At 47.6% G+C, this 10,981-nt stretch overlaps 1 protein-coding gene across 2 annotated transcripts in view; it reads right to left on the bottom strand.

The window, feature by feature from the left end:
• Positions 1-291: 291 nt before the first annotated feature.
• ABLIM3 (actin binding LIM protein family, member 3) overlaps positions 292-10,981 on the bottom strand; it is a 120,325-nt gene continuing 109,635 nt past the window's right edge. Inside the window, exons 15-19 of one of the 2 annotated variants that reach the window (XM_011931523.1) lie at positions 10,545-10,603; positions 9,632-9,692; positions 8,870-8,877; positions 8,241-8,321; positions 292-1,191 (exon numbers count right to left, since the gene is read on the bottom strand). In XM_011931523.1, coding sequence (XP_011786913.1) covers positions 1,162-1,191; positions 8,241-8,321; positions 8,870-8,877; positions 9,632-9,692; positions 10,545-10,603 — 239 coding nt within the window. In that variant the 3' untranslated portion in view covers positions 292-1,161. Of the gene's footprint in view, positions 2,447-8,240; positions 8,322-8,869; positions 8,878-9,631; positions 9,693-10,544; positions 10,604-10,981 lie in introns of both variants that reach the window. The other variant, XM_011931522.1, reaches the window with a different exon arrangement.

Below are 10,981 nucleotides of genomic sequence, written 5' to 3'. Positions count from 1 at the left end.
ACATTGCTGGTGCTTACTAATAAGGAACTATTATTATTATTATTATTTTTGATCACAGAACTTCTTTGTTGTTGGAACATCCTCTACCATCTTGAGGGATATTGCATTCTACAGAAAACAATCTGAGTGATGTTTACCTTTACCAAACTTTCTCATTTTACAGAAGGAGAAACTGAGGTCAAAGGAGTGGCTGCTGTTTTGGTGCTTTTATTTTGAAAAATGTGCAGGGGTCAGCCTCTTCCCATGTCAGTCGTTTCCACTCCCACACAAGAAACAACAGAAGGACGCAGGTTTAGGGTTGAAATGATGTGCTTTTATGGGAAACAAAAATATCCAACAACAATAACAAAAGCCCTTCAATCTCGCCAAGTTCTTAACCCGTGACAATGAGGCAGCTTCCATGATTGCTTCTGGCTGGGGACGATTCTAAAGGGTCAGGAAAGTGAAAAGACATTGGCCAAAAAGAGAAGTTGCAGGGAGGGCTGACATCCTACATGAGAACACAGCAGACTTCCCTGTGGCTCCTCACCCTATCACCCCTTCAACTTAGAATCTTCTCCCAGTCTACAAAGATCCTTCCTGAATTTTCCTCAGATGCAATCTCTTTCAGAAAGCTTTCCTTGGTCTGCTCTAACTGCATATGACTTTTCATTAACATCACGCACACTTTCTCATTCCTTCTCTGATCACTTTCTGCCTTACATCCGTTATGTTTGGGTACATGCCTTATGATACCCACTATTGGTAGGCATGTCCCTGAGACCAAGTCCCACGTTGATTCACCCCTGTGCTCCCCTCCCCCTCCCCCATTCAGTGCTCAGTATTCAGCAGGTGCTCAACATCAGAGGTGCTCAGTGAGGGTTTGTTCAATTTAAGTCAGTTCTACATTTGCCATGTCACATCACCAGTCTCTTGAGAGTCATTATTGTCATTTTCACTTCTTCATCCTTCCTCCATGATCTCAAAATGGTCTGACTCAAGGCATCTCCAAGAAGGAACAGCCCCCACCAAACATTGCCCACTCAAGGTGAAAGGTTTGGAGAGGAGAAGAGAGGTTAAGTTTTCTCCCCTGTTCAGGGAGGCGAGCAGGCAGGAAAGGAAGCCACCGGGGAAATCCGGGATGGCCATGAGCGATGTTGGCCAACACTTCATTTTGGAATCTCATAAGCAGCCACTCTTCCAAAAGTTTCCCTGTGAAACATGGCCAACTTTGCAGCAGGAGCCGAGGACTGGTGGGGGTATGTTATGGTTGCCCCGCCAGCCCACAGACCAGAGGCATAGACCAAGAACCTTTCTTTGGGACATGGCCTATTTTCTCTCTGGAGGGCGGTGAGAGTTGTCTGTCTGGTTGTTCAGTTGGAGCTCTGGTGGGAACATTAGCCCTGCGGTGTGTTGAGTTGTCAGGCACATAGATTGTTATAAGGCTAAAGAATACAAGCTGCAATCATGGGCCTCTCCTTGAAAGGGGGAAGGGTCAGGAGGTGCTGGGAGCAGTGAGGGAGAGAGGAGGGTCCCAAGAAATCCTGCAGCTCTGATTCTAACAGGTGCCCTGCTCTATCTCCCACTTCCGCTCCCTCTCCTTTCCTCTGGTTCTCCAAGTCCAGGTCAGGCAAAGGGGCCAGTTGGAAGTGGTGGAGGGAAGGGAAGGGCCTTTTCCTTTTCCTACCATGAATCCTAGATTCGGACAAGGGAGAGTTTACAATCCAGGGCAGAAGGAGGAGGGTTAGGGAGCTGAGGAGAGGCCTAGGCCTTGTCCATTTCTGTTGACTGGTGTAATAACTATATTTGAGATTCACACTTTTAACTGCATTGCCCCCAGAGAGCACGGAGCTCCTAATTGGGGGTGTTGAGAAAGTTCTTCGTGGGCGCTCAAAGGAGCTCATTGATTTGGGGAGATTGCTGCAGATCTTCCCATGGGAGGGCCCCTCTGGGGCCAATAAGGTGTGGAAACCACATGGTCAGCATCAGCCCTAGAAATTTAAGAAAGGGGCCACGAAGCAGAGAGAAGAGAGACTTTTTCAGGCACCTTCTTTAGGAAAGAGAGTTGGACCTTGGGGCACTCAAGTTAGGACAGATGTTTCAGTATAAAAAGGATCCCCAATAAAAGGACAGAGTCCCCTCAAATCCCTTCCCAGATCCCACAGCACTTAGAAAAGAGAAAGTAAGGAGCATAAAAATATCTCGATGACGTGGGCTTGCCTGACAGTACAGAAAAGCAAGTCTCATGGCAGGCAGTGTGTCCCTTTACACAAGAGAGGATTATACCGAGCTTCAGTAGAGAGATTTTACATATATCTTTATATAAATGCATATATATTTATAGAGCCTCTGCCTAGAACAGCCGGGCTTGCTTCTTCAGTTCATTCCTCTTCCAGAGGGCCAGCCGGTCAAACTCAGAGATGGTCATGCCAAAGACTTGGTAGAACTCTTCCTGGGACAGGTGGCGCTGAAGGAGGCAGGGCAGGTGGGGGTGGGGGGACAGAGAAAGAGAGCAGTATGAGGATGCAAGATGTGGGGGCAGGTGGAGGCAGCAGTGGGTGCTGCGTGTTCCCTCCGGGCACCCTGTGCCTTGCATGATGCCTGAGCCTGGGATGTGTGTGATGAATATTTGTTGAATGAGTGAATACGGAATGAACACTTCCCCACGGAGGACTCTGGAGCTGATTTGGCTGAAGAGGCCTCCTGTGCCTATGACTCAAGTGGGGCTTCCGCTTCCACTACACACCCCTTGGAGTCCCCTGTTGACTCCTTCCCTTTCTGCACGCCTGCTCCATGTGTTTGCATCCAGAAGTGTGTGTGGATTCATGCTATCCAACTCCCCTTTGAGAGGAAAAGGAGCCATGTCCAAGATTTTAGGGGGTATTTCCTCTTACTGATGTTTTAACAAATGATTTGGAAGGCTGTTCATCAGGCCGGTCAATGAAAAACATTACTGCTTGTAATTTTTGATGCACCAAAGTGTCCTTTTATCTTTTTCTGATATGAAAGCAAATATGCTTTACAATCAAACCCTTGTCTGCATTCTATAGTAGATTTTCCCCTCTTTCTGGCCTCCTTCCCTTCCTCCCTTCTAAGCAGCTTTAAAAGTGTGATACATTGTCAAAAGCTTTTAGAGCTAGAAACATACAGCACTTAAAATGTAAAATGTTAACAATTGGTGTATTTAGTGAACGGTAGATGGATGTTCATTTTACTATTCTTGAAACTTTCCTGGAGAGCTAAAATGGAATTTCAAAATGGAATTTAACATTAAGTTTAAAAAGAGAAATATATGGCATATATACTGCCTGGAAACTTAATGGGTTCACTTAAGCTGGCTTGTTGGTAGCAATTATATGAGCTAATTGGGTAATGAAGGAGATTCAATGAAAATTATGTATGTGACCACACAATAATTTGTCAGTTCTTCGGCTTGTTGTCACTGTGAACTGTCTTTTTTTTTTTTTTTTTGAGACAGAGTTTCGCTTTGTTGCCCAGGCTGGAGTGCAGTGGCATGGTATCAGCTCACTGCAACCTCCAGCTCCCTGGTTCAAGCAATTCTTCTGCCTCAGACTCCCAAGTAGCTGGGACTACAGGTGTGCGCCACCATGCTGAACTAATTTTTTGGTATTTTAGTAGAGGTGGGGTTTCACCATATTGCCTAGGCTGGTCTTGAACTCCTGAGCTCAATCTGCCCTCCTCAGCCACTCAAAGTGCTGGGATTACAGGTGTGGGCCACAGCGCATGGCCATGTGAACTAACATTTTCACCATACCTTCAGAATTTCAAGCAAAGGTAATATTGACAATTTTTGGTCAATAATTTTTTAAGTAGTAGAGCTGGGACCAAAGTCCAGGCAAAACGCATTACATTCCCAATGCCCCTCTTGATCAGCCCCATTAAAAAATTCATAAGTAAGTCTTTCTATTATGAAAAATGTCAAAACTACACAAAAGAGAGAAAACAGGACAAAGCCCATGTCCACTATCCAGATCCAGTAATTGTGAGGTTTTCCACATTTGCTTCATTTATCTATTTTATTTGCTGAAATATTTCAAAGCAAAGCCTAGACTTTGTGTCAGTTCATTCCTATGCACTTGAGAATGTATCTCAAAACACACTGGACATTTTCTCACATTGTAGTGACACAATGCCATGAGTAAACCCAAGAAAATTTAACGAGAATTCCTCAGAATTCCCTGATACCTGCCCATTACAAAGTTCCTGTCTTGAAAATGTCTTTTTACAGTTGGTTTGTCTGAATTAGGACCCAGGCAGTGCCCACACATTATATTTGCTTGTTAGATCCCTAAGACCCTGCGTCTTTCTTTGTACTATTGACTTGTCAAGTCAATAGTACTACTCAAGTAAGTGATGAAAGTTTGTGCTACTCAAGTAAGTGATGAAAGACACCCTGGATAGGACAGTCCCTCTCTCTGCTACTTCCATGGTAAAGACTGAGGGAAACTGTACTTTGGAATCATTTGTTGTTGTTGGAGGGTGGTGGTCGGTATTGGTTCTCTAGTTGAGTTTCTCCACCATGTTCAAAAATCTTTGTTATGAGACTTGATATAAAGGAATGGTAGAGTCACCCTCAAGTAATGTGTTCAAAAGTCACCCTCAAGTAACGTGCTCACAAGTAGGACACGTTGGAAGGAGACCAGGGCTTCTCTCCTCTAAGGGCCAGCTGGGGCCTCCTTTCTCCCTCCAGTTCCCAAGGCCCCTAATGCCACCACTGTCCATCTGACATTTGCCATAGAAAGGTGTTAAAGCAGGAAGGTTAAGAGAGCAGCTCTTAGAACCGGGGAGATATGGCCATGTGACTATGGACAAGTTACTTAACCCCTCCTGAACTTCAATTTCCTTTTGTGGAAAATGGGAGCTTCCAAGTGTCTGCATCATGAATACCATGAGGGTGAATGAGCAGATACAGGTCATGTGCTCAGCACTCAAGGGCACACAGAAAGCACTCAATCTGGTCACTTTCACTATCATGGTGATCTTTTCATGCACCTGTTACATCGTGTGATCTGCTCCCAGTTTCCTTGGATTTCATCTTCTCCTCTTCATCTCTGTTGTGCTCACGTGACCCTAGACATACTCACCTTCTGCTATGTTCAAACACAACAAGCTCACTCCTGCATCAGGGTCTCAACACTGGCTGTTCTCTCTGCCCAGAAAGTTCTTCCTTCTTATAAAAGCATGCCCAACTCCCTCAACTACTTTGAACCTTTGCTTACATGTCATGCATCCAATGAGACCAACTCTGATGATGCTATTTAAAACTGCAACTCGCCTCTTCCTCTCCTAATCCCCTTCTCTTCTCTCTTTTAACTTTTTTCCTTAGCACTCATTACCTTCTAACACACGGTGTCATTTATTTTTTCTTTGTGTCGACAATATTGACACAAATAAAGGAGACACATCTTGTGCCTCCTCACACAAGGATGTAAGTTCCAAGAGGGCAGGGGTCTCTGCTTTGTTCATTGATATATTGCAAGCATCTTGAACAGTACCTGGATGCTTCTGTGGACATAGGAGGAGAGCTAGGTTTGCTCCCTGCCCTCAGGGGGCCCCCAGTCTCAGGACTGTACATAAAACTAGTGCTTCTGATGGTGGAAGAAAGGGAGGCAGCACAAGGCTCAAGTTAAGCTCCCTCAGTTCAAACTTGGATTCTGTCATCACTAGGTGATCAGCTTTGGCCAAATGACAGCCTTGCTGAATCTTTATTTTCTCCTCTGTAAGGTGAGGATGATTCAGTAAATATTTGTTGGATGACTGAATATCTATTCTCTGAGCTCCTTGAGGACAGGATCACAGTCTTCCTTCTTCAGTCCCCTCCTGGAATTAGTGCAGGAGGCTGGGGCAGTGTCTTTAGCCCATGGGCCTCAGCTCAGGCTACGCTTTAGACATCCTTGTGTGCTTTTAAATAGTTCTGAGGCCTGAGCTCCTTCCCCAAATTGTGATTGAATCGGTCTACTGTGGGGCCCCTGTATGGTATTTTTAAAAAGTTCTCTGGGTGATTCTCATGTCCTGAAGAGTGTTTCCATCCCTAAAAACTGGCTTCACTGAGCTGCCCTGGGAGCTGTCCCCTTCAGCACTGGTGGACACTCTCATTTGGAGACAGTGAAAGGAGGAGGCCCTTGTTAAAATGTGAGGAGAATCACCCACTTCTAGCAACCCAGCATGCTAGAGCTGGAAGAACTCGCAGAGCTTCCTGGCTAACGTACATTCCTCTCCTGCCCCAACCCTCCACCCTGGGCCAACTCCATGCCAGCAAGTCAAGGGCGGCTTGTATGCTCTTCCCGAGGAGTGCTGAACCTCCTGTTTCAGAAGCCTGCACTCAATTCCATAAACATTTTCTAACACCTCTCCCAGCCCAGGCCCTGTGGTAAAGGACAGACAATGTTCATCCCTAAGAAATTCAGGGCCAGGCAGAGGAAATGGACACATCCATGATCTGATACACAGGAGAGTGAGAGGTGCTTGATGCACTTTGGATAGAAGGCTGGAGGAGGTCAAAGGACAAGGGGAGTGACCCCTCCTGTAGGAGGGTTGGAGGAAGCTTTGGGGCACAGGGATTACTAGTGCGGGGCCCTGAGGAGCAAGGAGGCTGGTGAGATGGGAAGGGCATTGATATGGCTTGGCTATGTCCCCACCCAAATCTCACCTTGAATTGTAATAATCCCCACATGTCAAGGATGGGGCCAGGTGGAGATAATTGAATCTTGGGGGCAGTTTTCCATATACTGTTCTCCTGGTAGTGAATAAGTCTCATGAGATCTGATGGTTTTATAATGGGGAGTTCCCCTGCACAAGCTCTCTTGCCTGCTGCCATGTAAGACGTGACTTTACTCCTCCTTTGCCTTCCACTATGATTGTGAGGACTCCCCAGCCGTGTGGAACTGTGAGACCATTAAACCTTTTTTTTCCTTTATAAATTACCCAGTCTCGGGTATGTCTTTATTAGCCGCATGAGAACAGACTAATAACAGGCATTCTAGGGAGAGAGAGAGGCAGGGAGTGGCAACAGGCTGCAAGGGGCAGAGTGTGCTCCAGCACCAGAGGAGCTCAGGAACTGGAACTCCACACCAGGCGGTCTGGACTGCTCAAATGTCCGGCACCATGTTCAGGCCCACCTCTGCACTTTTATTTATGCTGTTCTCCTCTCCACCTCCATCGATCCCAAACTCTACTTGTCTTCCTAGTTCATTTACATCCTTCCTTTTTCTGAAAACCTGTGTTGACTGCCTCAGGCCTTAGTGGTCTTTCCTGGACAACAGTAATCTAATGTTCATTGGGCACTTCATACTCAGTATGTTGCCAGACTCTATGCTAAGGGCTTTATGGGTATTGGCTCACTCACTTCTCTTGGCAGCGTGAGGGAAGCACACCAATCACTCTCACTTTACAGAGAAGAAAACCAAGTTGCAGCAAGGTTGTCACTTGGTTAAAGCTGCCTGCCTAGTGATGGCAGAATCAGAGTTTGAACCTAGGGAGTCTGACTCAAGACTTACTTATGCCTTTTTTTCCTTTTACATAGTGCTGCCTCCCTCTGTCCCCCATCACAAGCACAAGTTTTATGCACAATCCTGAGACTGTGGGCCCCTTGGGGGCAGGAAGCAAATCTAGCTCTTCTGCAGTTCTGCAGAAGCATCAGCCCTAGTGGAGGATTTACTGTCTCTGTGTACCACAGACACTAACTGAATTGAAGAGGAGGCAGCAAAGAACAGTATGGGGCAGTTTTGGGGGAACAGCATGGGGCAGTTTTGGGGAACAGCATGGGGAAGTTTTGGGCTGAGGAAATTGGTTCAAGTCCCTGCTTTTTCAAAAAGCTGTGTGATCTTAAAGCCACTCTTCCACCCAGCCCTCTTGAGCTGGATTAGACCAAGCAACTTCTTTTTTTTTTTTTTTTTGAGGCGGAGTCTCGCTCCATCGCCCAGGCTGGAGTGCAGTGGCCGGATCTCAGCTCACTGCAAGCTCCGCCTCCCGGGTTTACGCCATTCTCCTGCCTCAGCCTCCGGAGTAGCTGGGACTACAGGCGCCCGCCACCTCGCCCGGCTAGTTTTTGTATTTTTAGTAGAGACGGGGTTTCACCGTGTTAGCCAGGATGGTCTCGATCTCCTGACCTTGTGATCCGCCCGTCTCGGCCTCCCAAAGTGCTGGGATTACAGGCTTGAGCCACCGCGCCCGGCCCTAGACTAAGCAACTTCTAAAATTTCTTCGAACCCAAGAGCTCCTGCTCAGTTTTTTAGACTTACCTCTAAACGGGTCCTGTCTACATCCTTGGGCAGACGGTTTCTTCCTCTTGTAGTCACCAGCAGCAGCTCATAAGGGTAGATCTAAGGAGAAAGGGGGGTGGTCTCCAGCTTGGGTGAGGGTGGTAGGCTTGTTCCTTTCAGGTATATTTTGTGTCTGGGCTCTCTGTTCTATCCAGAAAGGGCCAGAAATTAAGTCTGCAGGAAGGGCTGGATCTGCCCTTCTTGTGGTTTCCCAGCAGCCTTAAAATACCTTCTCTCAAAAGGCAAGGCCCCAGAGAGTCTCCTAATACTGCTAGGAATAAGCTTGGAGGTATTTGCCATGTGCCCATGGTATAATATGGGCACATGACCTACCAAATGTAAGTGTCTAATATTTGGCGACTGGCAAGCCATCAGAGTGTCTCTAAAGCCCAGGGAGAGTATCTGATTTCAGTAGGCAAGAGACCTAGGGCAGGATTCAGGAAAAGTGGGCCAAGGAGGGACAGGAAATGTTGGTCTTGAAAGGACCCCTGGGGTTATTTATCTCTGTTCCCTTCCCTACACAGACAGTGCTGTCATCCTCCTGGTGATCCCCAGTGTAGCAGCTCCAAGAATCCTGGAGACCCCCAGGGTCTATGCACATCCTTTACCTTGTACTCTGCAGAGAGAAAAAGAGACACACAGAATGGAGCCCATCAGTCTTCGCTTTGCACTACGCGGGCCTCTGTCTTACTCTCTCAGGGGGTCTGGCCTCTATTGTCTCTTTCTCTTGACCACCAGAGACCTTGTCCTTGCTGAATTCACCCTGAAGGACAATCAAGAATGGTATGAGCACAGTGGAAGGCTGAAGATAGGGGTTGGGCTGATCTCGAGATAGTTCTAAGGAAAAAATGGCCTTAGAGATATTTAGAATAGAAATTAGAAGAATCTGAGATCTGAAACACATGGACAAGATCCTCTGTCTTCTGTGGGGAATCCTTCGAGGTTCTAATGTGGGCCCCTGCTGCCTGAGTTTGTTCTTAGGAGCTGGTCAAGGTTGGTGTGAAAGCGTCACTGGCGGAGAGCAGAAAGCTCATGGAATTCTTTCTGGGAACAGTGTGCATTTGGCTCTGAGTGATTCCTCCACCGGGGCTGGCAGGGAACCCTTGTTCCACCGTCCAGGGAGAGGAGAGCAGCACTCTGTGATGGTTCTGGGAACCCAGATGGAACAGGTGGCCTGGAGATCACCCAAGGCCAGGACTTGAGAGGATGAGGGAAGAGCAGGGGTAAAGGGAGAGGGTGGGAAATGAAAGAGAGTAAGAACTCAGGGTTGGACACAGCCCAAGCCATCATTTGCCGAGGGTCAAGCAGCAGTTTTGAGTGGTACATCTGGAGGCCCTCTCCCTGCAGACCCCCTGCAGGCCTGCACTCACCTCGCATGCCCCAGTTGACTGCGTTCATGCTGTCGTAGTGGAAGAGGTCTGCGCTGGGCGTCTGCAGAAGAGACAGAACCAGGGCTGGCCTGAGATAAGCTCACTTCTGCCTCCCTGAAGCACTCACTCACCTCCAGAAAATGAACCAGTGCTTGTGGGACATAGGGCCTTCTCAGCAGCCTCTGTCTCAAGTTAGGGAAAATTAACTCCCTGCTCCATCCCTGTGTTTTGTCCTGACACATGCTGGGCACTCAATGTATATCCATTTATTTGGTGAATTTCACTTCATGCTCTCTTTCATTGCTCAAATACCCCTTTTTCTAGGAGATCTGCCCTGACAACCTGGTTGGAAGTTGCAAGTCACTCCTTCCATGAACTCTCAATCCTTATCCTGCTCATCCTTTTTCTTTTTCCATAGCAGCATGCTCAGGGAGCTCAGAAAATGTACAGGCCATGTTAGAGGCCAGTGGAGCACAGCAGCTGGGGGTGGGCTGTGGGATCAGCTGGCCTGGGCTTGAATCCTGGCTCTACCACTTCTTGTTGAAGAGTGTGGGCAAGTCACCTTACCTCTCTGTGCCTTTCTGCATGCACAAAGTAGGGTAAATGATAGTAACGACCTCCTTGGGTTGTGAAGGACAAAACAAATTGGTGTTTGCAAAGTGTTTAGCTGAGTCCCTGGTACAGAGTTATTGCCCAATAAATACTAGTTGTTTCCAAGCCCCTCCGATGGGTGCCCCTTTTCATGAAGGGGTCGCCAGGGAGGGGAGCAAGTCATTGCCATACGGTTATTTCAGTTAACCCACCACTAGCCCCAGGACCTTTGCCCAGATTTCACCTTACAACAAGCTAATATTGGATCTAATAGCATTTTGGGGACAGCATCACCCCTGCATCTCCCAGCACAGCTTCTTACCCTGTGAAGCCCATTTCTTCGGTAGGCAGGCAGGGAGGCAGATTTGGAGATGAGAGGATCTGAAAAGAAGGATCTAGAGCAATTACCAGGAGTCTCAAGCCATGAGTCCCTCTCCCCGAGGTCATCTGGCCACCAACGGCCAATATTGCTCCCAACCTAGCAGGAAGGGGTGGAGGCCAGAGGCCACCAACTCTTCCTGATGCTCTCCAGATTTGCAACTTGACTGTCTCTGGGGGCATTTCACCCTAGCAGAATTCTAGGTACCTGCCCAAGGCACCCACTCATACACTCTTCTGTCCTTGATCTGCACATCTCTATCTTCCTGTGATAGATCCCTGTGTCCTGGCCACAGGCTGGCTCTGGACAAAGGCCCTGGAATTGAAGTCAAGCTCAGAACCCAGGTAGGAAAGCTCCCAGGTGGTAGAAGAGGTATGTGC

This window comes from Colobus angolensis, unplaced genomic scaffold, assembly GCF_000951035.1.
Source record: "Colobus angolensis palliatus isolate OR3802 unplaced genomic scaffold, Cang.pa_1.0 Scaffold90, whole genome shotgun sequence".
Lineage (NCBI taxonomy): Eukaryota > Metazoa > Chordata > Mammalia > Primates > Cercopithecidae > Colobus > Colobus angolensis.
This window is presented reverse-complemented; position numbering and strand designations above follow the sequence as displayed.